Source organism: Furipterus horrens, unplaced genomic scaffold (genome assembly GCF_987537825.1).
Source record: "Furipterus horrens unplaced genomic scaffold, mFurHor1.1.pri manual_scaffold_4, whole genome shotgun sequence".
In the NCBI taxonomy this organism is placed as follows: domain Eukaryota; kingdom Metazoa; phylum Chordata; class Mammalia; order Chiroptera; family Furipteridae; genus Furipterus; species Furipterus horrens.
In genome coordinates, this window is record NW_028327174.1 from 26,249,294 (window position 1) to 26,276,314 (window position 27,021).

Consider the following 27,021-nt stretch of genomic DNA (forward strand, 5'->3'; position numbering starts at 1 on the left):
GTTCAGGCTTTCTGGCAAGGCAACCACTTTAGGGAGGAGTAAAATGTGAAGTTGTTTTCTGAGGACCTGGTTTGGGGAGGGATTTTTTTGGGAAGAAGACTGTATTTATGTTGGGTGAGTTCCAGAAACATGTAAGAGGAGGTTAGAAAAAAATAATGTCCTTAAATTCTTCATGATGTGTTTGCAAACTAACAACATAGATTATTTTGACTGCGATAAGTTTGAATCTCTTTGCTAAGCAAAGGACAAGCTCTAGGTTTCTTCTCCCTCTTACAGCCAGTTCAGAGGGTATAAATGGTGGCAAAGATTGAGGAAGCTCTTATCTGACCAATGTGGGTGCTGGTTCCTTGTTCATTGTGTCTCTAAACTTCTTTTTCCTCACTGGCAACTACCCACCCAGATTTCTTTCTTCCTTCCCAACATGGGTTGCCAGCAAAGCCAATATGACACCTACGTAGAAATAGTAATGAATTCTGCAAATGCAAGGGTCTTTCTCCTCCCAATATCTTCTCTTTTCTTTCCTTACAAATTGTCCCCTCTACCCTAGACCACATCCTCTTCATCCCCCAGATGGTCTCTACTTTCCCTTCTAGTGTGGTATGATGATACCAACCCCTTGAATGTGAATTTCTATCCTTATTGCCCATGTTAAAGAAGAGCCAGCTGGTATATTGTCAGGAAGCACTATTTAAAATGTGAATTGTTACAGAACAAATAAATACTGTGTATGGGAACATACGTGTGTGCCATTCTCATTCTTCTTAGCTATCAAGGATGGTATATTTTTCCCTTGTGGATGGATAAGAAGGTGGGGGATCTGGAGAGGAGTGTATGCACAGCCTTGCTCACTGGGGACATCTCTGTGTCCACTGGGAAACCATAGTCCTGTCTGAATAGTCTCAGTAGGCCATTTCTGGGAGTGGGCCTGTCTTTGCATGTGGTAGGAGCCTTCTCATCCATACTCATCTCCTAATGGCTTTTAGGATGATATTTAATTAAACTTTCATTGGGTGTCCATGGTACGTATGCAGAACATGTAATAGGCAATGTGAGGGACATCTGTTCTACATGTCAAAGCTCCTAGGAGTGCCTTTGTCTTGGGACTTCCAGGAAATTCAGATGCACCATGGAAAACTGAACCACAATCATTGACCGCTGATTGCCAACCTCCATTTCTCTAAATCCCAGGCAGACAACCAGATTGATAAGTCCCTAAAGGGCAAGAACTGCATTTTACTTCTCTTTTTATCTCCATTTCTTAGTCTAGAACCTGGCACATAACAGTCAGTAAAGGAGAGAATTGAACACGTGAGGTAAAGGGGCTGGTGAGAGGTGATAGAACTGTGAAAGGAAAGGGAGCCCTGGGACCCAGGTACACCCCCCACCCGCCTTTGAACTTATACATGAACATGCCCTCGTTCTTAACCTCTAAAAATCATGCTCAGGAAACAGACTTTGGCTCAAGCACGTGTTGGTAACAAACATGCAAGGTTGGGCTCAGCCTGCTCTCCAAACCCACTTACTCCTAACACTGTTCTTCCTCTACAGATGACCCTGCCAGCTCTTCTTTTAACCCCTGGCTGGTGCCTTGTTGGAATCCCTTATTTTGTAGCTCTGCATAGAAGTCAACTCCTTCAGAGACAGAGTGGATCGGCTGGTTGTGGTACTGGTGGTAGCCGGGGTGGGCTGCACCTGACAGCTGCTGGAGGAAGCACTGGTGGTGAAGTGGCAGGCAACGCAGGTTTCCTTTGAAGCTCTTACTGTGCTTGCGCTTGAACTCTAGCATCAGCTTGGTATGTGTGTTGAAGGTGGTGACAGCTGATGCCATGCAGCAGGTGAAGGAAACCCAGGCTGTGCTAAGGACAAACAACAGAAAATTAGATAGATTAAACAACTGTGAGATATTTACACAACAGAATACTACTTGGCTGTGAAAAAGAGCATTTTACCCTTTGCAACAGTATGGATGGGCCTGGGGAATATAATGCTAAGTGAAATAAGCCAGTCAGAGAAAGACAAGTACCATATGATTTCACTCATATGTGGAATCTAATGAAGAAACTGAACTAACAAGGAAAATGGGGCCAGACTCATAAACGGAGAAGAGATGACAGCTAGTGGGAGGGAGGAGGTTAGGGGGGTGACGGGATTGAGCAAAAAGAAAAAAGGACTCTGGACATGGACAACGGGGTGGTGACTGCCAGGGGAAGAGGGGTATAAGGGGACTAAATGGTAATGGAAAAAATACAATAAAGATTCAATGAAAATAAATAAATTATACCCAGTTATTGCTATATAAAAGAAAGACAAATAAAAGGCCACGATTCCTTCCTACTAGTCAACTAGGCTGATGCCTCTTAGGGACGTTGCTGTCTTCCACTATGTTGCAGGGAAAGAACTGTGGGCAAGAGGACTTAATTCCATCTTTCTTAGTAGGGTGCATTCTGGATGTCTCGTAGTAAGAAGACTAAAGCATGTAGTATTAAAGTCAGACTAGAAGTTAAACAGATTCATTTTCACTGAATTACTTGTTAGTGTTGTGCTCATTTATACTTGGCGTGCCTCGTATATATATATATATATATATTTATATATATTTACATATATATGTGTGTATGTACATATATAAACACACACACATAACTTTTTGATACTGTTTCTCAAGCTGTGGTTACCTTTGTCTAATCTCCCAAGATTCCATAGACCTGCAGCTTGGCTGTATACAGTGTAATATTTTCCTCTCCCGTTTCCCCCCACCCCACCTCCCACCACACCCTGCCAAAGATTTTTCTTCATTCAGATGCCAGAGTGATCATCCTTCCTCCGTCTTCCCTTGGATTTGAACTTAGCAGTTTGAATGCCCACAAAGTCAAGTCTCTGAGGGTCGTTCAGGAAGCACTTCCTACAAATCTGGAGGTATTAGAGGTTGCACTAATGAAATTTGCCTATTATGAAAACAATGTGGTTCTCAGCATAAGGGAGTTTATAATGGATGGAAGAGAAGCTGGAGATTAAGAGAAGAATAAGAGACTAAGTAGAAAAGACATTGGGAACTTTATCAAACATAGTCCTGAACACTTGGCGAGTCGAACCCCTAAATTTCCCCATGATTCTGGGTAGCCCAGGAAACAGGAAGTTGTGTGAGGTTAGTGAGGGATTTCAGGAGATGGAATGATGGGTAAAGCCAGGCCACGTGCTGGTTCATGTTCCTGTCTGCTGCTTCTGACAGACTAAGTAGACTCAATCTGGGAAGCCTTCTCATGGGAGTTTTGTAGTCTGAGCTCTATAGCTGTAACACCAAGAATGACTGGAAGACAGGCAAAATGCGCTAAACTGATACGGCAGCTGGAAGAGTAGACCAAAGACCTCTGACAAATAGCACGTATTATACCACGAGAAAAGGGATGGGATCTTGTAACAGACATGTAGAGCTTTCCATATCGCCTACTTTAGCACAGAGACTGGAGCCCGGGGCTGTGTCTTTCCAGGACTGTTAAAGTGCTTAGCACTTACCCAGATAGTTAATGTAAGTTGTACTTATGCATTGCATAGTGTTCTTCAAAGGAGAACGTGAGAAACTCTTATACAAAGGGGATGTTTACCTTGACTTATTTGTTCTCTCGCAGTTGCTGCTTCTCCTTTTTGAGGAGAAATCTAAAATCCCTGACTCTTTAGTTTCTAAAGGATTAGAGAATGACTGTAGGGAAAGTTTTATTTTTAACAGTTTGGTGAAATAAGAATGGAGGCAGGAAGAAGTTACTCTTCATTACAGGGGAGGAGTAAGCCACTCACAGGGAATAGAATTCAACCCAAATTTCAAGATGAATTCTCCATTTCTCTGTCCTCCAATACCTCGAATCATAAAATATACAAAATATAGAGCATCATTTCCATAAGCCATACAAAATCAGTGTCATTTCCCAAGAGCAACATACTTATCAGGTAAAGAAGCAATCACTACAGTTGTACCAGCAGAAAAAATGGCAACAGCCTCACAAAACAAGCGAGAGGGACCCTCTCTGTACCTCCTCAGAGGGTGAGGGAAGAATGGGTGTGGCCTGTGGTCCAGCCCTCTGACTGACAGGCTTCTGGGATGAGGAATGAAGAGACGGCAGAAGAAAAAGTAATGACTACTCCCGGGGAGCAAATCTAATGAAGGTTGGCTGGGGGAGGGGGTCAAAGGTTCAGGACATGGGAAGCACTTACTAGAAGGCCCAGCCATAATTCCAAGTGTGTGGCCTCCAGTCTTTTGGACCCACGTTGGCGGTTGCCTGGAAGACTTGTGAGTACATCATGTGGGCCACCATCCCCAGAAGGCCTACAGAGGGAACAGGAAGGCAGCACCCTCAGAGAAAGGCTGACGTGGCCATCTACAGGGGACAGGATTTCAGAGCCAGCTCCTCCGTTTGTGTGAGGTGCAGCCTACATCCAGGCATTCCATCACCCACGTGCCACCGCATTTCCAGGAAGACTAATCTGTAATGGGGACTTACTGAATGCGTTTCTTTGCAACAGGGTACCCCAGACTTCAGGTTTAGAGCGCTGGAGAAAGCGTGAGTCAGTGCTGCACTTGGGGCCGCTGTTCCCTCGTATTTCTTCCCACTCCTGCTGTTCCCTCGTACTTCTTCCCACTCCTACCCCTAATGTGAGTTTTATTCTTGATCCTGTATATTCCTCTCTTGCTTTAGCCAACAGTCTTAAAAAGCTGTGTGCAGTTGAAAAGTAAACCAAACTAATTTACATATTGAGAAACTTTGCAAATAAAAAGAAATTTCATTTCATAAAGTACAAAATGATCTAATACAACATTCCACATGTTGTTTCCATTTGAAATGGAAGGCGCCTGGAATGTATCTCAGACCTCTATCCTTTATTTATGCTGCCTTTGGGCTCCTTCCTCCGCTCAGGACAGAGACTCCAGCCTGCCAGCTAGTGCTTCAAAGACAGCAGGGGAGACCCACCTCGCCAGCTTTGGGGGCGCTTACCTGACAGGACAGAGGAAATAGCTGCAAAGGCGCTCAGCTTCAGCCCACAGACAGGGTTCCCAGCGAACAGCAGGTCCACTAGTAGCAGGAGGAAGCTGATGAGTTCAAGTCCGATGTAGGTGAACTGGGCTCCCAGTGACAACCACAGGATCTCTGTCAGAAACCAGAGGAAGAAGCTCCCTCACCCTTCGAGTTAAGTAACTGAACGGTGAAGTTAGAAGAGAAATTAGAGGATGCCTGTTAGAAGAGAAAAGCCTCGCAGCATCAGAGAAGGGGAGGCTGAGACAAAGCTGAAACCAGAGGGGAATGTTCCTTACTTTGGGGTTCTTTGCTATCACCCCACAGCTCTCACTCTGCTCAGTAGCCAATATATAATCAAGTAAACTTGATTGTAAAGACTGTTGAGAGATACAAGAAGTCATCCGACTCTTGTAGGAATATGGCTTTGCTATTTATCATTTTTATTTCTTTTTTTTTTCTTACTTCATTTTGGACCATCAGTTTTGTTCCCTTCCTCCCTCTTCCTCCCTCCCCTTCTTTCATTTTCAAAAAAAAAAAAAAAAATTATTGGAGAAAAAAAGCAAAAACCTAAGCTTTTCAACTTGGTTACTTGGCAATAAGAGTAGGTTAGAGCTGTGGTGGTTTTCTATTTGTGAACTTATTGTCCCTGCTGTTGGTTGGTTGGCAATCCTGCATATGAATGAACGTCAGCCTTAGAAGGAATTTGTGTCACCCTGTGGGGCTCAGAAGAAGAGAAAAGATGGAGATCACAGTATGCTTTAGATCCAGAGATGCCCCCAAACTGAATGACAACTAAATTTATGAAACCTACATACTTGCCACAAGCCCCAAAGGAGGGTGGGGGAGGAAAGCCTTCTGCATTAACCGCTCCCCTCCAAATCGGACAGCGGGGTGATGTGGGCCTTGCAACGTGGCAAATTCCAGTAGTCCTTTCTCACCTCTCTCGGTTGGTGGTGTGAGTTCAAGGAAGCTTCGACACCTCTCCCCTGAAACAGAAAAGGGTCAGCATCTTGGAGGTGCTTCCTTGGAAAATTGGGAGGAAATCTTTCTCCAGTCCCATACCCAGTACCGGCACAGCTCCATTTGCTCAGACATAGTGCCTACCCAACGCATAGTAGGCAGGCAGTAAATGTCTCTTCGAAGCAGTTAAGAATGCCTGGACGAACGCATGGTATAGATAAGAGTCACCCAAGATTAATGTCCCTCTCCTCAGTTCCTGATAATGAGGACAGCAACGTTTCCCTGAGAGGAAATCCCGCTCCCGTGTCAGGAAGAGTTAATGGCCCTAGTGCTAACCAGTACCATTTGCTGCTGCTGCACCACTGGTCTGAATGGCTCTATAAATTGTTAAGGTGGTGAGGCTGGAGCTGTGTTAAGTAGCACAATAATAACTTCAATATAAGTATAAACACATACACATTTATATTTCTCTTCCATCTTCTTTTCTCCTTAGCCCAAACCAGGAGAAGTGGCACATCACAAATTGTCCATGATTTGGAGCTTTGGAAAAACTTCACTACCAGGCGACCTTTGAATGCTTTGAGCAGGAAGTGGGAAGGGTGACTTCAGTCTAATTGTTCCTAACCTGGGGACACATGCTGACCCAGGAACCCTGGGCAGGTCTGCTTCAGCTCCTCGAAGGCGTTCTTACAGGAGCTAGTTACCCTCTCTGAGCTTCAGTTCCTCTACTTAAAAAATTTTAACAGGAGCCCTGGCTGATGTGGCTCAGTGGATTGAGTGCTGGCTGGCCTGCAAACCAAAAGGCTGCCAGTTCGATTCCCAGTCAGAGCACATGCCTGGGCTGCAGGCCAGGTCCCCGGTTGGTGGCATGCGAGAGGCTAACACACAGTGATGTTTCTCTCTCTCTTCCTCCCTCCCTTCCCCTCTCTCTAAAAGCAAATAAATAAAATTTTTTTAATTTAAAGAAAAAATTAACATTATAACTCATACTTAGAGTTAGAAAACCTTTTTTGAGGTGGAGAGGAGGAGGAAGGGGCTTTAAAGGTGATCTACTCTGATCCATCTCACTAATGAGAAGATCAAGGCCTGCAGAAATGCGTTTACCCATAGATGGTCACAACCGGGCAGAGCAGGGCTTTTTCTGTAACAGTCATTTCTCCTTGTCTTGTTTCTAAACAGCAATTCTAGTTTGCTGGAATGGAATATCTTACAATGTTGAAAGTCTAAATGGAGCCCTCTAAAGGTAATGCTATTCTAAACCAGAGAGTCTGCTAGACAGGCAGGAAGTGAAAAGCCAGGTGGTCTTTCGATCTTATTAAAGGGGGGGGTCCTAAGGAGAAGGGATACAGTCCAGAGGTGGCAGATGCTGAGCTGGGGGTGTGAGGCCAGTGGAGTGTGGCGGAGTGCTATGTACTTCCCCTTGGTTCTTTGTCTGTGGACGATCCCATGGAGGGAAAGTCAGGAAGCTGGGGGTGAGGAGGCTACCTGGTTCTTCCACAGTTTCCTCACAGGATAGCCACAGGCCACTGCGGAAGGCGCGGAAGGAGAAGCGGTCATCCCCGGCCTCCCAGCTGTATTGCACCAGCGCCTGGGATGATGTGTTGTTGCCACCCCCATCCAGGGACACTGGCAAGTCAAGGCACTTGGTTGCCAGACCTTTTCCGCACAGGGGCTTGGGCACCTTCTGTGTGCCCACAAACCAGTAGCTGCTGAGCAGGGATGCTGTGGAGAGGCCGAGTGATAACACGTTGAGGACGGCAGATAAGAATGTCCGTTGGCCAGAGAAGCCCTTCGGGAGCTCCATCTGTAACAGACAAACAAGGGGAGGGCCTAATTTCAGAGTCTCCTTGGTGATCCGGACATCCTTCCCTGTGGCTCCCCGAGCTCAGGTCACTTGCCTCCAACCTGAGAGGCGCAGCCAGCCGCTGCGGGTTTCCTGCAAGGAGCCGTGTGGAAGCTTGGCTGCGGGCGTGGCCTGGAGGAGGCGCCACAGCAATGATGTTTATTTCAGCTGGACTTTATTATATTAAAATGCTTACTGAGGGTGATCTGAGTCAGCATCAGATAATAGTGATTAAGCCACTGAGGCTAGTATATATATCAGGCTGAGATAAAAGGATTAGGAGCGCTCTAAATGCTCTGGCTGGTAATCATTTTCGGTTTTGCCTGCATGAAGAGCTACTGACTGGCTGGTGTGTGCGTTATGGTAACGCTGTGAGCGTTTGGTGTCCTCTCCCTGCATTAGAGAGTCCCCTGAGATGAGTGAAGGGCCATATGTCCTCTCAACCAATGTTAGACTGGATCATGGGCATGGGGTGAAGATAGAGGCTTTGCAGCCTTGAGGATAAAAGAAAACAGTGAACTGGCAGGAATTCTCAACCAATGTTAGACTGGATCATGGGCATGGGGTGAAGATAGAGGCTTTGCAGCCTTGAGGATAAAAGAAAACAGTGAACTGGCAGGAATGGGTGGCTCTGGAAACCCCTAAAGAGCAGAGGAAGCTCCGGGTTCTGATAGAGGGGTTGTCTGGGTCCAGCTTTCACCCACTGCCGCTAACATGCATGAATCAAATGGGGAAATGGCTGCGTGGTGCTCATGGAGGCTGGACACCAAGTGTCATGGCCATAGAGCCACACTGTGAGGAGCAGTGCCTGACTCACAGCGGGGACACCGTGTGTGGAAACAGAAGGGCCACGTGGCTCTGGCTGGAGCCCCTGACCTCGGTATTGTTAGTCTAAGAGAAGAGAAAGGCTAGTTGGAAAATGACCAATATTAGACGTTTCAACTTTGGGGAGTGATAGCCTGGACCCAGATTTAATTTGATTTAGAAAAATAAAATCTGATAGGTCTTGCACTTCGTGTTATGGAGTGGTTTATATTATTGTGTTAATACATACTGAATGGAAAAGAAGCCCATGCTTAGGTGGTGACAGATGCTGCTTAAAGTAAACCATTTCAAGCTTTCCAGGGGATCTCTTATAGCAGAATTAATCATACCCAAATCTGCTTAGCTTAAGACACATAAATAAAACCACAGCTAAATGGGATAGGCCCATTAATCTGCCTCTCTCATCATCTCCAGCTTAACATTTTCTACATCTAACAGAGAACTTTATCTTAGAAATCTAACAGTTTGTTCTTTAAAATTTACAAGGACTAAAACCGTGCATGCTACAGATGAAGTATAGATTATTTTATGGCAATAAGAAATATACAAGGTTCATGTGTATAAAAAAATCAATGTACAGAACATATGATAAAACAGTCTCTGGAAATCAATCTGCTACTTTGGTCTTTCTTTTTTAAGCACTCAAAACAAATTTTATCTACCAAGAATGGTCAGACTGTGCAAGACTCTGGGTGACCTTGGTAAGGACTGAAAACCACAGCACCTGGAAGGAAGAATGATCTTATATTGCCAGATATGTGAGTCATATGTTGGCCTGCCCAAAAATAAATAAGTAAGTAAATAAATAAATAAATAAATAAGAAAGAGAATGTTTTCATCTTGTTTTTATTTATGAAAATCCTATTGGTTTTAGTTATTATTCTGTTATTATGTGTTATCCCTTCTAATTATCTTCATATCCATTGCCTGAATAGGAAATAAATTTCCAGGTAAAACCTCTTCATTAATCATTTTGTCTAAAGATTGTACTAAGGATTTAGGCAATTCTGCATTTTCAACTTTATTTCCAATCTTATATGGCTTGGCTGAAATCGTTCTCATGTTGGCATTGCAAAGACACTGTGCACTTATAGAAGAGAAAAAGTGTTGTCTCAATAGCCCTCTTAAGGTTTAGGGAGGCAAAAGACCACTTCCTGAAAAGTACAGAGTATTATAATATAGTTATTGGCTAAGCAGTAATTCATGAAACTCCATTTACATAAGACAAATAACAGCAATAGAGGACCATAAAGTCCCACACGTACTAAAGAAAAGCAAGTTGGCAAATATTCAAACTGACTTTTTCCTACTTCTAAAATGGCTTAACCACATCAAGTGAGAGTAGCATCAGCTAATAAAGAAAAAAGTAAACTGTGCTAAAGTGTCCAGAATTCAGCCTCCATAGCATACATCAGTTTTCAGTCATTTCAACTAAGACTTTTCCTATGGCAAACAACAACAACAAAAAAAAATGATGAAAGTTGCATTTACTTTGTTGGAAATGCAAAAAGTAAAAAATAAAAATACTGCTAATTTAATAAAATATTTGAAACTAATTTTGTTTTTATAAATAAATAAAATGGTGTTTAATTTTTTAAAAAGTTTTAGTTATTCTTACTGTTAAAAAAACATTCAAAGTTATATCAACCTTTAAGGACATGTTTGGAAAACTGAACCACATCTTTTGTTGCCAGCATTATGCTTTGTTCTTGGTAGAATCATCTTTGTTTCTTCTTTTTACATCCCAATTATAAACCCTGGCCATATTGACTTCTGTGGTAGTAAATTGATCTCGAAGAAAGTCAAGGTCTTCCTCAAGAGAATCAAGATTCTTTGTGGCAGTCGATAAATTCTTTTCCAACAATGCCTGAGCTTCATCAATATCATATTCAAGCATTACATTAGCCCCCAACCACAGACACACTTTATCAGTAGGAGGAACTGAAGCTTTGCAATACAGGTTATCTGCCAGTAAGAATCTGGTCTCCAGTGAGTTGGTGGACTCTTTTTTCTTCTGCATGTATTTCAGAATTTCTAAAGTCTGCTTAATTTCTGGAATCTGACCTTTCAGCCTCCTTTTCTTTTGAGCAAGGTTGAGTTCCATAAACTTATACTTCTGGTACTGTTCATCCAGCTTCTTTAGTACTGTATCTGCGGTCTCATTCCCCGGCTGTTTCATGAAGGAATCTACATCTTCCACAAACACGGCCTCTGGAATTCCTAAGTGGAGCCGCCGCCCGTTCCCTACAGCCACTTTTCCTAAACTCTTCAAAAAAACACTATAGCCTACCTTTTTTAAACTGCTTTTGCTGCATTCCATAAGTTTTGCTATGTTTTTATTTAATTTTTGTATGTCTTACTGTTATAGATCAGAGAAGGAAAACTCTGACTCCAAAAAACCTCCGCTGCCTTGCGGCATACCTCTTCAGGGGAAAGGCTAAGGGAGTAAACCCCGACAGAAAATCCAGAGCCGGAGTCCCTAAGGCGGTTTGATGTTGTAGTCAACACCGGCAACTCCTGCGGCGGACCTGAAGCCAAGCTGTATTGACTCCGTCTTTCCCTTGGACCCTTCAGCTGCGAAGAGAGGGGGGGTCTGCTGCATGGGCAACAGCAGACCCTCCATATCACCCTGCCCAGGCTCTGTAGCTTCAGCTTCACTGGAGAGGACACTCCAGCGTCATTGCAAGATGTCGATTCAACACGGGAGGAGACAGATACCGTGTCACTCCCGAGTCGGACTGCACAGCCATTTTCGGCGGTGCAGATAGACTCTTAAGAAGCTACACCATCGTCTCTCGAGACGGACGGCTGCCGACGACGACGATATGGCTTGGAAATTTGTTTCTTATCACATCATATCAGGCTTTAACTTTACCCTCAATTTATTTCAAGTTACACTATTTATAAGTTCTGCAGTGTTTTTCAAAAATAAGAAAAATTAACCCCACTCCATGTACAACCACTTTGTGGCACCAAGGCGACAACTAATTTAAGGAATAAGTGATTTAAGAAACAAAGGATGAAAAGAGCTTGAAATGAAGCCTGAAGAGGCTGCTTCCAGGAGTGTCCACCAAGGATAGACACAAGGAGCCTATTCAAGAATTATCTTGATAGTTGAATGGGAATCCATTCAAGATCCTTCTCAAGAATTATCTCCAACACTATAGGACCATGCCCCTCATCACATATTTTGCTTCTCACCAAAACATGCTTTTTGTTTTCCCTCCAGGATCCACATACCTCTTGAATTGGAAGAACAAATCTAATTTTGCAGTGGTTTGCTTGACATGATCATGAAGAAGTAGCAGCCATAAGAAAAGTTATTATCTTTGCATATGCGGACAAGCCCCATGCCAAGGTGATTTACTCTAGAAAAGGGTCAAAGAATGTCTTCCCCGACACTTGGGTTCAGATCATTAGGAAGTGCCTAGGTGCCAAAATGTCACTAATTCTTCCATCAACATAGGTTAACAGAAAAACTCACAATTAACATAGGCTTCACATAGACAACAAATTGATGAGACAGGCACACCTCTTAAAAGAATCAGGGGAGGCTGGTTACCTTGGCCATGGTCAGAGCGTTGCAGTTTGTCTGGAAGGACTGCAGGATGCTGTCTGGGCTCCAAATCTCTTTGGTTTAATGTTGAAAGATTGAAAACGAGCCTTTCCACCCTCTCTCTCTCTCTCTTTTGGATTGCCTCACGATTAAACGCTGCCTTACAGGAAACTTAGGCATTTAATAATTGATAACACAGTTGTGGCCCAGCTGTTCTGGAGATTACACAAGAGAGCTTACCCATGGGGATCTGGGATTAATCACAGAAAAGCAAGGACCTGCATTCACAGAGGCAAGTTTGTTTAAAAAGTAAACGATGCTTTAGTTTCCATCTCACTGCTGTTACCTAGGTAACTGGTGTGAATAGATTGGGCTTGATTTTATGGCAGGCACACAAATATTACAGGGTTGCTATTAATACAAAGGTTCCCGTTCCCTTGTGTAGGGTTTTCTGTCCCTTTAATAAGTCTATTATCTGCAATGTCGGGGCTTCCTAGAACCCATGGATATGAAATAGTTTTCTTGCACCTTTGGTGGTCTCCACCCTCCCGTTAGCATCATTAATAAGGACTGTTAACATCATCCCTTCACATGGAACCCTGAGGCAGTCAGAGTGTTGGGTGGGGGCAGGGGTGAGGATGCAGATGGAGTAGGACGGGAGAGAAATAAATTCCAGGGTCAGCAATGCTATAGCTATCTACCATTTCTCTCCCAATCTTTAGGCAAAGGAATGACACATTTTATTTTTATTAAAAAAAAAAAAAAAAGGTTTCTAAAACTTAAACAAATAATTGATAAATAAAAAGGGGTTGATTGTATATATTCTTGCTGACAATCACCTACAAGCACAAGTTGGTCTTTCTGTCCTCAAAAATCGTGCTAAGTAATTGGGATGACAAGGGTGGATGACAAGGGTGGGAGACAGTCTGCAAGTGCTTATGATTCCTAAACACCCTGTGGCGTTCAACCTCCATGCCTTTGCAGGTGCTCTTTTACCAGGAACATCTCTGTTCTCTTTTTACCTGGTGATCTGCCTCTCATCAGGATTAGTGCAAAACCACCCATTCCTCAAAAATGTTTCTTTTCTCCTTAAGAGCAGTTCTCTCCTCACTGTCCTTGTCACACTGTACCCCTCTCATAACACTTCCTAGATTCCATCATAATCATTTGTCTTGATTGTACATTCCTCAAAGGCCTCTCCTTTATTCAATTGCAGTAGTTCTCCATTCTAAGCATCAGAACAGTTTTTAAAATTTTGGAAAAGATGCAGGTTCTGGGGCCCCATCCTGAGATCTCGTAGTCATTCTGGGGTGAGGCCCAGTAATCCGTAATTTAAGGACACTCAGTATACATACAACCAGGGATGGCCTTCTTGTTCTGATTCCACATGGAAGGAACTTGGAAGTTGTCACTCTGATCTAACAACCACTAAAACACTGAACAGACTGAAAACTATATAGGCAGGGAATTAATGTACCATAAAAATAACACCTGTTTGACTCATTGTGGGCTTACATTTAATGAAATCCTCTATTCCCTGCCCTGCCCTTCCACCACCTCTTCCAGATTCACTACCAACAAAATCATGGTTTTTCCCAAGCCCTGGCTGGTGTGGCTCAGTGGATTGAGCTTTGGCCTGTGAGCCAAGTGTCTCTGGTTTGACTCCCAGTTAGGGCACATGACTAGGTTGCACATCAGGTCCCCAGTTGGGAGCATGAGTGAGAAGCAACCACACAGTGATTAAAAAAATAATAATAATAAATAAATCATGGTTTTTCCCATTCTATATCTGTGCAGTTAGTTCAGGGACTCAAAGGCAGGCTCTCCTCAGCATGTTTGAATTCATCCACATTTTAGCCAAATGAGCCCCTTTGGATTTCACTTCTGTCACCTAATATTTTCTCTATTTTTGATGGTAACAGCATATTTGACACACATATGCTGTACCCAGGTATGATTCCCTTATCACCCAGTGAGCCCATATTCATTGTGATAGTACTACCTCTCCTTTGGATCAGGGCACTGAAATTCTGTGGTTACAAGTTCATGGTGAAATGGGCCGCAGATTTCCTGGCTACAGTGTTCATCACAACACTGGGTGGCACCATCGCCTCAGACTTTTTCCTCTTTAGTCATGTGTTCCCCACAGGTCAGCAAAAGTGGGTGGAGGTGGCGGCTCCTCCCTGCTGGATTGTTCTCTTTTACTTCCTTTGGGGTCCGTCCCACCCCCTAATCTATAGAACACTTGTGTCAGCCTTATGGAATTCAGGGCTCAGAATGGACTCAGGATTGTTTCCTTGTAGCACATTTTTGTGGCCAATTTCAGTTTTCAGTGACTCAGTTGATCCTTAAGTACTTCCCATGGGAAATGCAACACCACTGCACCAGAAAATACAGTTAGCCAAAGTTTCCTGATGAATTCTGTGCACATTTTTACTTACTTAATCGCATCCCTCATTCCCTGTCCACCTCAGAACAGTGAATGATTCTTTTCCCCTCTCTCTGCTGACACCCTTCAAATGCTTGCAGACACTTCTCATATCCTGCTTGAGTCACTGTTTGGCGAAGTCTTAAGTTTTTTATTGCCTCTGCTCATAAACTGCACCCCCTGTGCTTTAATAGACTGAAATTCGCCTTTTCCAGGGAAAAGGGGATGGAAACAGTAGTGTCTTACATGAGGAGACCTAGAGGTGGATTTAGGATAAAATGAGTGAAACTTCAGCTTCGTTGTCTGCCACTTATATGGGTCCCTTCCAAGACCCTGTTACCTAATTTGTACTCTTGATTTTGTATTATTTTTCTTAAAGAGGGCCTCCAAAATTATATTATTTTAGGCCTCCTCAAAACCCGAATCTACCTCTTAGGAAGCTGTGCATTTTGTGTGCGTACTTGGCTAGCTGGATACTAAATGGTGACCAATCTTGAGAACTGTCCACCCCCTCTCCCCCAAGAATCCTGGGCCACAACATCTAATTTCCTCTTTTGACAAAACTTGAGTTTCTCTGCCTGGCCACAAAAATCAGAGCCCAGCATCCCACTCACTTCCTTTCATTGTAATTTAGGGATGCTAATATTTTTTTCTTCTCTTTCCTCTCTTAGAACAGAAGAAGTAATTGCTAGTCAATGCAACATAAATATAATTAGGCTCAGCTCAGAAGCTCATGACTCAGCACAGACACAAAGATTCCACATCTCAAAACAGTATTTAAGGTCTGTATGTGGGACTGTTACCATCTCAGGATGAACCCCACAGGGACAGACATGCAACTCAACATTGATGACATCACAAAACCAAGGTTGGGACCAACTTATATTTGCTAAGGTTCTCAGTCACTGTTCCCTGCCCTGTACAAAACCATATTTCATAGGTCTCCAGAAAGAGAAACAATGGTCTTGGGATACCCACATATACTGTGTAAACAGGAATTCAATTTATTGTTTGTTTTTAAGTACACTGTAGATAAGAGGTGATGGAAACAATGGGTGAGAATTCTGAGCCAGAAAAGATTGAATAGCATACCACTTCCCTAATGTCAAAGCCTGGTGCTGAGGGACTCAGCAGGGTGTTTTTTCCACATATCCATACTGGCATCTTCTTCAAAGAAAGGCTCACTTGCCCTCCTGGGCAATAGTTCTCTTTCCTTCTCCCAGGAGTTGGATTTCTGACCCATGACCCATTAACTAACTCCTTCTTGTTACTCAGTAGATAAAAGGCTGGAGTGGGGTGTAAAGTGTGTGCGCTCACTGGCTCTGATCTACATGCCCCTGTTCTCTGTTCCTGCATGTTCTACTGTGTGCCTCCCTCATGTAACTTATCACATGGTTTACTTGTCTGTTAGGCTCACTTGACTTTAACTAGCTAGATACAGTAACGGCTATGTGTCATTCATTGATCCTCAAAGCCTAGCCCTGTCTAACATCCACGAATGAAGTTTGTAATGGAAACAAAGATCATGAATACAGTTAGGTGTAGACAAGATGTGAATAAAGAAAAGTGTCCCAACGGCCTCATATTGCTACAGGAGACACAAATCTTCCTGATTCACATACATAACAGCAGTGAGAAGCTAAAAGGAGGGTCCACAGGTCCCACAGACACAGCCTCTCTTTTTACACAGAGGCACCCGTAACATAGTATCATCAGACAGATCTTCTGCCAATGCATTTCCTCCACCTGTGGAAACATTCCTGCTTTTTGATGACCAAAGCTCAGAAAACAGCAATGATCTCATGAACAACTATTATCTTCAGTTCACAGAGACCAGGTTACAAACACATTGCACAAAGGCCAGTGACAGATTGGAAATGTTTTGTTCTTTCCCAAGTTCAGTGATTCCCTACGGATTAGAGCCTTTATGGGTGATGTATCTTGAGCCACCTGAGATTTTGCAGCTCTAATTATTATTATTGTTACTTCAATGCTTAATATTTGACTCATTTACTGATGAAGATAACAGGAGGTCTTCACATTGGACATTTTGACACTGGAAGGGAAGAGTAATGCCACCAATACGCCCATGCTGACTGTCCAAAAATAGTAACATCACTGTTGGGACACTTAGCTCTGTGATTTCTCAGCTTCATGTTAATTTCAACTGCTCCTAGGGTAGAAAAGACTCCTATCTTCCTAACATGGGCCCCAAGTTCTGGGAACACTTCTAATATTCAGTGTCAAGGAGCAAAGAAAAGCACTTGGAGGCCTCTCCTCTCTGTCGCCTTTCCTTTTCCGCTTTTAATGTAATTGTTCGAGGACTTAGGCTCTAGCAGTCATTTCCAGAAGAGGAAGCCGCCTTTCTTCAACGCCCCAAGCAGCCGGAGTGGATCAGGGTCAGACACATGTGTACATCCTGTGGGGCAATCGCTCACGCGCGGGTGACAGAGCCCTCGGGGCCTCGTGGAACTCTGGGCTTTTGGGGACCATGGGGCGGGGCAAGACTGCGGGGCCTAATGCAAGTGGCTTCTGGAGGGGCGCTTAGGGCGCAGTCTCCAGCTGGCACGGCTGGGCCGCCCCATTTTCATTCCTTGTGCGCCGCCCTCATCCCTTCTTTTCCTGCTCTCCCCTCCTTCCCTCCTTCCCCCCGCCCAGCGGTTGGGGTGCCAGAGCCCAGCCAAGTCCCAGCCGGCTCCCCTCGGCCCCCCCTCCTTGGATGAGTAACGGCCAGCACAAGGTTTACTACGGCGCCCGGATCGCCTAGCAACGGGCGCGCGTTACCACGGCGACGAGCCAGGAGAGTGTTTTGAATTGTTTGGCTAGGCCCCGCCCAAGCAGCCAGGCGGCCACGACATCCTCCCCACCCCCAACCTGAGGGTGGGGCTGGGGGCTGGGGTCCTTTTTTCCTCTTGGACCTCTAAAGAGACCTGCTTCCCCGGGCCCCTCCCAGGGAAAGAACGGCTGGAGGGAGGGCAATCCATGGGGCCGAAGGACGCGATCGGGCGTGGCTGAGGGCGCAGCCACGTGGGCGCCGAGCTGGGGCCTGGGCCGTGAGTGCTCGCCTGGAGGCGGGGCGGGCGGCTCCTCCGCTGCCCTGGCGATGCTTGGTAGAGGGAGTGCAGAGACTGGGTCATCCGACAAATTCCTCACACTCAGGCGTGTGGGCCCAAGGTTAGGAGGTGCCGGATTGCCGGGGAACCCAACGTCAGGCCTTTCCCTGCTCCCACCGTTCCCCTAAAGACACAGGTCCCTGACTCTGTTCTAAAACAAGGCTGTCTGTGCCTCATTTCGTGGATCTGACAGGTGAAACTTTGGGACCACGAATTCCTAAGCGGATCTGAGTTCTAGTCTCCTCTTTCACATTAAGGGACTGTGTCCTCGGAGGTAAATTAGGAGAACGAGTTGGGGAAGGAAACCATATTGTACCAGACACCTCGCTAGACTGTTCCCAAGCATCTCATTTAATCCTCACAACCAGCCTGCAGGAGAGGTGCCCACTCCCTTTCTAGACAGGTGGAATCAGATTCAGACCATTTGACTCGCTCAAGGCCACGACGCTAATAAATGGTGGAGACAATATTAAAAACTGCCTGACTCACCCACAGACTGCCGCTCAGGAAAGGCACAGTCACCTTATCAAACTGTTTGCTTTGCAGGCCAGGTTACGGAAGCTCACACAGAATGAGGCCATGGATTAAGTGTACTTTATACTTCACATAAAAACTGATGAACAGACTCTCCCGTATTCCCTCTGTGCGTCTCATCAACTAATAGTAAATAAAATACAATTTACTCTGGCAGGCTCTTTCTATAATTCCTATCCACTTTTGAGGGTTTTTCTGTTGATGAACCCCACTTTGGGCTGCTTCTGAGCTAGGAAGCTGTCTCAGCCCATACTCCAATGACTCTTCAGAATCACTAGCTCTACTCCGCAGTCCCAAAAGTGTCCCTTTCTTGGGTCCTATCTTAACTTTCTTCTGAGATTCCTAACTTCCAACCAGTGAACAGGGCCCCACATTACACGCACTGTGTGTGGTGTCTATTTTTCTGGCTAACTGTAAGCTTCATTTTTCTCTCTTGAGAAAGGCAGATACATGGTAATGAAAACTTTTGTTTCCTTAGGAGTCCTTTGAGCTGAAGGTTGGCGGTTCCCAACTTTTTCAAAAGGAGGCAAACACTTCTAGATGTGGGTTCTACCCTAAAGAAGCCAAGACATCTTTGCTGTTGGGAAGAACCCCTGCAGATTCACTCTCAGATTCTCTGAGACCAAAAGAGCCTAAGGTCATGCTTTCCTTCTTAGTCCAGACAGATTCCAGGCCACAGTTGGCTTCCAGCAGGACCATGGGGCTGCCTCACCATTCTCTGGCCAAGAACTTAGTATCTATTCTTTCAGTTCAACAGAGTGATACACAACTCTTTTGTTGTCACCACCATTGGGCCTTTTAGCAGATTTTGGCAATATGAATCATACAGGTGGGGGGTGGGGGAGCTAGGGGCTCTAAGAAGCCCTGGGAGCAGAGAGGAAAAGTAAGACGAAGAGGCAAAGGAAGAAGAAATGGAAGTTTTAACAGAAGAAGATGAGATGAGGTACTCATGAGAATAAAGGTACCTACCTTCTGGGTGAGACAAACATTCTGAGTCAGTTGAGAGGGATTGCTCATTCACTTTTGAAGTTCTGAGTCAAAGATGTTTCAGTTTCTCTTCTGCTCTGTTTCAGCTGGCTGTGTGGAATGAGTATCTAGTGTGAAGATGAATCAGGCTCCCTCTTGCCTGCAGAGGGGTAAGGTGGTGTGAGGTGGGCTGGAGAGGCTGGAGAGGATGTCCTGCAGGTAGGACCCCAGCCAGGATGGGACTGGCTGGCACAGGTTTACTCTGTGACATCACAGTGGTGGGCAGGGTTCTCCTTGCTGCTCCCCCTCCCCCCTCTTCCCCAAGCCCCAAAGGGACAGGGGCCACCCCTACCATACCTACCAGGGGCCTGGATGTCTTCTGAGTCCTCGAGCTCAGTGATTCTATGACTGTGCAAAAGAATCACCTGGGGAGGGAGTGTCTTTGTAAGCTAGCAGATTCTGAAGGTTTGGGGTGGCTCCCATATGATGCTGACCAGACCACACTGACGTGTAAGGCTCTGGACCAGTGTCGTCTACTGATGAAGCTGGGTTCAATAGAAAAATGTTTTACACTGCTTCCACTTTTAACATTTAAATAAAATGAGAAAGTTAGTTGCTCAGTGACACTAGCCACATTATAAGCGCTCAAGAGCCACATGTGGCTACTAGCTACTGTATTGGATAGCACAGCTCTAGGCCATACCCTGGAAAGGTCATGAGGTACAGAAATTACCATTCAGAAAGACTAGAATCTGGAAACCTAGTAGATGTTCACCAGTCTTAATAAGTACATAATAAGGACTTGGGAGCTATTAACACAGGCATAACTGAGGTTTAAAGAGAGGGGTGGGGGCTTCCTCACTATTGCCGCTGAGAGCCTGTCCTGGGAGCCATGTCACGCTCAGTCTACATCTGAGTTTTGACCTGGGTGCCCTGCACTGGGATTCCTTTTTTGTTGTCACCCCACCTAAACCCCACACAGCTTTGGGGCACATGATTCCAATCTCAATCCAGACAAAAGCTCTCCCTTGTAACTCTAGCCCTCATTTCTCTCCCCCCCCCACCCCGAGTTTGCATAGCATGTGTGATCTGGCTGTACCATGCGTAGCTTTTTCACCTGGGGTCTTGAACTGCTTGCATTGCTTTAGATGTATTAGTCTGTTTTTCTCATGAAATTCTAAGCTGTTTGAGGACAAGATCTACTTTTTTATTTCTATGGTGCTTAATACAGTGTGGAGGGCATCAAAGCTACTCAATAAATATTTATTATCTTATTTAATGAGCTAAGAAGAATTTATAATTTGAGCAAAAGGAATAACATGTCGTGCCCTTGGCATGTTTCAACTTAATCAAGGTGTCAGTTCTCCATAAGTTAATTTATAAACAATGTAATCCTAATATAAACCAAGAAGCATTTTAAAAGAGCAAGACAAGTTGATGTTAAAGTTTATATGGGAAAACAGGTGCCCAAGACTAGCTAGGAAAACACTAGAAAGAAAGAGCCCTGAGTGGAGACCAGCCCTAACATGTATGAAGGTATACTACAAAATCCAGGAACAGAAAATTCATAGAAAAGGAGACATTTAAATACCTATGAAAGATGTTCAACTTCATTTAGAGTAAGATTAATGCAAATTAAAACTACAATGAGATGTCATTTCTTATTTCTCAGATTGGCAACATTAAAAAGCTTGACAATGTACTCTGTTGATGAGGCTGGGTGGAAACAGGCATTTTCATTCATTGCTGATGGGAGTCCAAAATGGTATCATCCCCATGCAGGAAAATTTGGAGATATTTAACAGTTATCTCTTGCCTACAGAAATCCCATTTCTGGGAATTTACCCTGAAGGTGCACTTCCAAAATATGAAAATATATACACATAAAATTTGCTCTGTAGCATTATTTATAGTTTTAAAATACTGGAAACTACCTAAATCTCCAAGCATAGACGATTGGTTGAATGAAATATGGTATGTGCACACAGTGGAGTACTGTGCAGCTATAGAAAACAAATCCCAAAACAGAATGAGAGAGATTTCTCTAAACTGATATATTATAGTATGATTTCCGGGAAACAGTAAAACAGTAACTAAAAAAAAAGAAAATGCAAGAGCGGATATAGAGTATGCCATCTTTTGTGTAAGAAAGCAGAGGAAATGAAACACACATATATCTGCCTATTGTTACCAAAAGAAACACAGGAAAGGTAAACTAGAAAGCAGTGAAGTTGATTACTTACTGGAGGGATGGAATGAAAGTGATTCAGTAGGGAGTGACTCTTCCCTGAGAACAATATATATATTTTTGTATCGTTTTGACTTCTGAAAGCATGTTAATGTTCTACATTTTCAAAAATAAAGTTAAAGCGAGATACAAAGAGAAAGAAAAACCTAAAACTGGAAACATAGGAACCCAATTCTATTTCAAATAAATACTACAACCACAGAGAAGAAGAAAAGGCAAAAAAACAAATCCAGGTAACTTACCAACACAGTGTTTGACTATTTACCTTCTGTCCTGAGTGGGGAGAATTGAAACCAACTCCTGAATTCTTTTTAGTATATATAACTTATTCATCTTGTGGTGGATGTGTTAGGCAATTTTGAAATAATTTTAGATGCATTGTGACATTGGGCAAATGAGGAAATGTGTTCATGATGTTGGGAGCTAGAATTCTCACATGGGAAGGGGACATCAGCATCGGAATGGGGGTGGACTGGAATTAGAAGCATTGGTGTCATTTCACACACATACATATATATACACACACATATGTACACATAAATATATACAAATCCGCCCATATTTGTGTATATATATATGCAAGTAATATGTATATTATGCCCCTGGCTGGTTTGGCTCAGTGGATTGAGCGTCGGCCTGCGAGCTAAGTGTCGCTGGTTCGATCTTCCAGTCAGGGCACATCAGAGAAGGAAAACTCTGACTCCAAAAAACCTCCGCTGCCTTGCGGCATACCTCTTCAGGGGAAAGGCTAAGGGAGTAAACCCCGACAGAAAATCCGGAGCCGGAGTCCCTAAGGCGGTTTGACGTTGTAGTCAACACCGGCAACTCCTGCGGCGCACCTGAAGCCAAGCTGTATTGACCCCGTCTTTCCCTTGGACCCTTCAGCTGCGAAGAGAGGGGGGGGTCTGCTGCATGGGCAACAGCAGACCCTCCATATCACCCTGCCCAGGCTCTGTAGCTTCAGCTTCACTGGAGAGGACACTCCAGCGTCATCGCAAGATGTCGATTCAACACGGGAGGAGACAGATACCGTGTCACTCCCGAGTCGGACTGCACAGCCATTCTCGGCGGTGCAGATAGACTCTTAAGAAGCTACACCATCGTCTCTCGAGACGGACGGCTGCCGACTCGGATGTATATTATATTTGCATATATATGTATATTCAGGTATATTTTTTCAAGTTTTGTCTATTGAAAGGCATGTCCTCTCTAAGCCTTATTGCTTTTAATTTATAACATAGAAAAATTGAATAAGTGGGATCCTGTGAGTAAAGGAGCAAAGGTCCCCAAAACACAACCACTTTATGCAAGTCTTTCCTCCGTCTAATCTAGAAAGGTAGGTGGCTCCCAAGCTTGCCTTCTTTCCCTGATCCATTAAGACATCACAGGCACATGGTCCCAATTGACTATATGCATAATTCTATCCCTCGTCTTTCTCCTTTTTATATCATTGTTTGGCTGAGAAAGGACCCAATTCAGGTTTTTTTTAAAACTATCCAATTGCATGTACGATTAATCATACCCTTCTTAATTAAATTCAATATACTTAAACTCCTCATCAGTAGTAATAGGTATAATATAATAATATTATATTATTAGTAAGTATGTAATGTAATACAGTATTGGCTAGCTAATATTTATTGACTGCTTACAATGTACTATGCTGTGGGCTTTTTTGTTTATTGTCTCATTTAATCCCCGTAATGCAGCAAGTAAGCTTATTAATATTATTTTGCCTGTAAGGACTTGAGGACATGACTATACAGATCGTGATGTGGCTTTCTGGTAATTTATAGCAGAACAGCAATTCTCAGAATTCTGTGCAAGCAAGAGTACCAGGGTTTGGGCACACACTTTGCCCAACTTACTAGGGTGAGTAACAAATATAGCAGAAGTTCAGAGAAGGTGAATCTCCAAGGAGGAAACTTGAGAGTGGACAGGGCTCACGGAAAGGGATTTCAGTGGAGTTGGTGTCTGCTGAGTCATCAGCAATTCCAACATAACTCTAGTTTTAGGTGGATAAGTTCAAGGGAGCATTTTCAAGGTTGCAACCATCTCTGGCATGATGTGGCTTCGGGAGAGTCCAGGACAAGAGTTTTCTTAAATGTAGGTCATTTCCAGCTTGGCTGTGAAGTTTTCAAACCATCTGCATTCTCTACTGGGTAAAGGGTAGATTTTTAATATTTGGATGCAATGCTATACATGTAGCAAAGAACACTTTAAAAATGGTTGGATTGTACTCCTGCTTATACTTCATTCTCAAGGCTAATTACAGTATTCTGGCTTTCCCTCTTGATGTGAGTCGTTTCTGGTACCCAAGAAAGATGATGCGATGGATTGTAAGTAGAATGGAGTTGCAGGGTTAGTGCCTAAACTCTTAGGTAAGTCACTGAAACTTTGGATAAATCTGTTCCCTCATCTTTAAAATGGGGTTAAGAAAACATTTCTTACTTCATGAAGATGCCATAAAGCTAAAATAAGGAAACAAGCTTTTAAAGAACTTTGGATTTGGGCAGATCTTGGTTCAAATCTCCTTTTTTCACTTAATAAGCTATCTGCCTTTGAGCAAGTTTATTCAAAACCTCTCTATTCTTCAAAGCTATTTTGTAACTGTGCGTTTGTACTTCTTAATTTCTTTACCTTTTTCACCGAGTCCCCCAACCTCTCCCCTATCTGGTAACCATCAGTTTGTTCTCTGTATCTGTGAGTTTGTTTCTGTTTTGTTTGTTCGTATGTTTTATCCTTTAGATTCCACATATACATGAAATCATAAAGTACAGCATGAAGAATATAGTCAATAATATTGTAGTAACTATATATAGTGTCAGGTGGGTACTAGATTTATCTGGGGGATCACTTTGTAAATTATATAAACATCTAACCACCTGAAACTAATATAATATTGAATGTCAACTGCAAGTGAAAAAAATCTCTCTAGTCCTCATTTTCCATATCTGAAGAGTGAAGATAATAACAGGTACTTTGTAGGATCTTGGAGGAAATTAAATGAGATAAATATAAAGCATTTAATAGTGCGGACATGCAGTAAGCAGCTCATTAAGGGAAGCTGTTATTATTAATAGTCGTAATTGACATGAAAAGGATTGGGCAGTATATTGCAGTTGTAATAAATGCAAGGCTTGCAAAATCTAAGCATGCCTTTGAAAATATGCAAATGTTTTTATTTACTAAGCACAGTGAGCAAGGCAAGTATTCTTGTTCAAGCCATTAGTTTAAACATAAAAGCATGACAAAACTCTCATTTCTTTTTCCCTACTTGAGACATTGTCCACTTATAATTAGATTTCACTGCACTCCTGTTAATCTCGGCATTTTGTGAAGTATTTTATCTTGTGTGTAACTTGATATGCATCTCTTCCTACTTCCTCTTCAGACTGTAAATTCCTTGAGAATAAAGACAGCATTTCTTCTGTGGCCATAAAGCTCTGGAAGGCTTGGTGAGGACTGTGTGGGTGTTCAATACGTTTAAGTACTAATTGGTGCAGGCGTGCAGCAGGGATTGTTATTAACGTTTGCACCCAGTTTGATTCTGGGAAGTTGTGCAGAATGGAGAGTGAGCAGGGGAGAGGCTCATGATTTGCCAGGGATCCGCAGCCTCTTACACAGGAAAGCACACACGCTCCCCTGGGGCTGACACCACAACCAGTGCTGTGAATGAAAGGTTCCATAGCAAAGCAAAGACGATGGGCTCTGCCTCCTTTCTTTCTTTCTTGAAGTACTGCCTTTCATTAGTTTAGACACCAGAGCCTATGCTCTGCTCTGACACTAACTATAGGAGCTTGACTATATTATTAGGTCACTTTGAGCCTCAGTTTTCTTATGTTTAAAACAGGGTTGATAACATCAGTTTTATTTACTTTGCGGGGTTGTCATAAGCATCCGATAAGATAGCACACATACAAGGTATGCACACTGTAAAGCCTGTACACAGACATTAACCTACACAGGTAGTATATTATGATGTCACACACACACACCCCGCCCCCAACGGCCTGGGTCTTTATCGGTGGCTTTTTGCCCAGAGATGACAATCAGCTACATTCAAAACATCACACATCACACTGGCTTCCATGAGGCAGTGCACTTTAAGTGTTGAACAGGGCACTTTAAGGGACATGCGCCCCCCGCCCCACTCAGTGGCAGACTGTGCTGTGAATTGCTCCAACAGACCCAAACCTGGCTCTCCAGAAGCAAAGGGGGATGCGCTCCAGTATATTCTCCCCACTCCAACACTCGTGTTTGCATTGACTACTCAATGCTTGGTCCAGAGCCCCCTGTGGCCACTGGCAGGCACTTAGGTGACAACTGACTATGTTTGGGGGGTGGTCGGGGACCCCAGAATTGAAGTTCCTTGAGGGAAGGTGACCAGTTCCCAAATGTTTTGGCTTCCTGGTGCTTTAAGGGTCTTTTACCCCAACACTTCCCCATTTCATATTTTGCCAATTTTCTCCTTCCATAGTCTTTGCTTTAACTCATGCTGGGTGACTCGCTTGTACACCTGGTCCTTGGAGCTTGAAGCCTGACCTGGATAATGACAAAATCGGTTGCTTATGCCACATAGGTCTCCTATCTCTGCCTCCTCAGATCACTCAGGATTACCACCATTACCACCCATTTTGGGGGTGGGGGAAGATTTCCAGAAGAGAGGGGGCCATCTGAGGTTGCTTTTTACGCCTTGCATTGGTGATCATAAAACGTGGAGTAGGACAAAGGGAACTGATCCCCTGGAAAACATAGAGCTGCCCTGATGGCATGTCTCATCTGCTCAGTTCCTTTTCGCAAACACTTGAAGACATTCATGGGCAAGTTCTCTTCCTGTTACTCTCCATTTCATTCCTTGACCTGGAGGAAGATGTTCCAGGGCAATTACATGCTCCTTTAGACTTTAATTACAGAATCACTGGAGTTCAGAGTTGGAAGGGGCCTTGGAAACATCTCTCCCAAATGTTTCATGGGGACACATGTGGACACTGAGGTTCAAAGAGGTGAAGTGATTTAAAATCCCAGAGCCAAGCAGAGGATGCGGTAACTCCCAGCCAAGTGCTCCCTGATCTCTCACAGGGAATGGGGCTGAAATTCTTCTTTAAAATAATTATCACAGACTGGAAGGAAAATTGAGCGAGCATCTGCTCTAGTTCTTTAACTGAGGCAGCATCAATCAACCTGGTGTCCAGACTGTCCGAGGACCTATTCACTTCATCTTGCTATATGACTTTCTTATACTGAGGCCTCTTATAAGTCTCCCCATAAATTGCAATTAAAAATGACTATTTTACGGTCAAGACTCAATTACAACAGGAGGGCTCACATAACTCACACAAGGGACATTCTTAGAGCACTTAGCTCAGCTAATCAGGGACACTGCTACTGAGCCTCACAAGATACCTACTACATAAGGCCACCATACCAAGATTGGGAGGCACAGCAGATCTACCTAATACATAAAAACAAATACAGGGTGGCAGACAAAATGAAGAGAGAAAGAAACATGCCTCAAACGAAAGGCTAGAAAAAAATCTCT

The 27,021-nt window shown here is 43.7% G+C and overlaps 2 protein-coding genes across 3 annotated transcripts; both read right to left on the reverse strand.

The window, feature by feature from the left end:
* Window positions 1–1,153: 1,153 nt before the first annotated feature.
* Window positions 1,154–19,769, reverse strand: GSG1 (germ cell associated 1). Of its 2 annotated transcripts, none has more exons than XM_090275456.1 (7): window positions 19,593–19,769; window positions 19,235–19,391; window positions 7,452–7,770; window positions 5,945–5,992; window positions 4,986–5,138; window positions 4,207–4,318; window positions 1,154–1,856 (listed from the first exon to the last, which is right to left on the reverse strand). In XM_090275456.1, exons 2-7 carry the CDS (start codon window positions 19,280–19,282, stop codon window positions 1,526–1,528), a joined length of 1,011 nt encoding a protein of 336 aa, XP_090131582.1. In that variant the 5' UTR covers window positions 19,283–19,391; window positions 19,593–19,769; the 3' UTR covers window positions 1,154–1,525. The 2 variants fall into 2 exon arrangements, with proteins under 2 accessions (XP_090131582.1, XP_090131581.1); XM_090275455.1 differs by having other exon boundaries at window positions 1,155–1,856; window positions 5,822–5,992.
* LOC150011427 (prefoldin subunit 3) lies at window positions 9,683–10,891 on the reverse strand. Its single transcript, XM_090275454.1, has one exon. It carries the CDS (start codon window positions 10,811–10,813, stop codon window positions 10,331–10,333), a length of 483 nt encoding a protein of 160 aa, XP_090131580.1. The 5' UTR covers window positions 10,814–10,891; the 3' UTR covers window positions 9,683–10,330.
* Window positions 19,770–27,021: the final 7,252 nt, after the last annotated feature.

Coding starts and splice junctions, on each gene's coding strand:
- LOC150011427 (XM_090275454.1), bottom strand. CDS start 10,813: ATGAAACAGCCGGGGAATGAGACCGCAGATACAGTACTAAAGAAGCTG.
- GSG1 (XM_090275455.1), bottom strand. CDS start 19,282: ATGAGCAATCCCTCTCAACTGACTCAGAATGTTTGTCTCACCCAGAAG. Junction 5,993..7,451: donor GGAAACTGTGGAAGAACCAG/GTAGCCTCCTCA, acceptor TTTCTGTTTCAG/GGGAGAGGTGTCGAAGCTTC. Junction 4,319..4,985: donor TATTTCCTCTGTCCTGTCAG/GTAAGCGCCCCC, acceptor TTCCCTCTGTAG/GCCTTCTGGGGATGGTGGCC.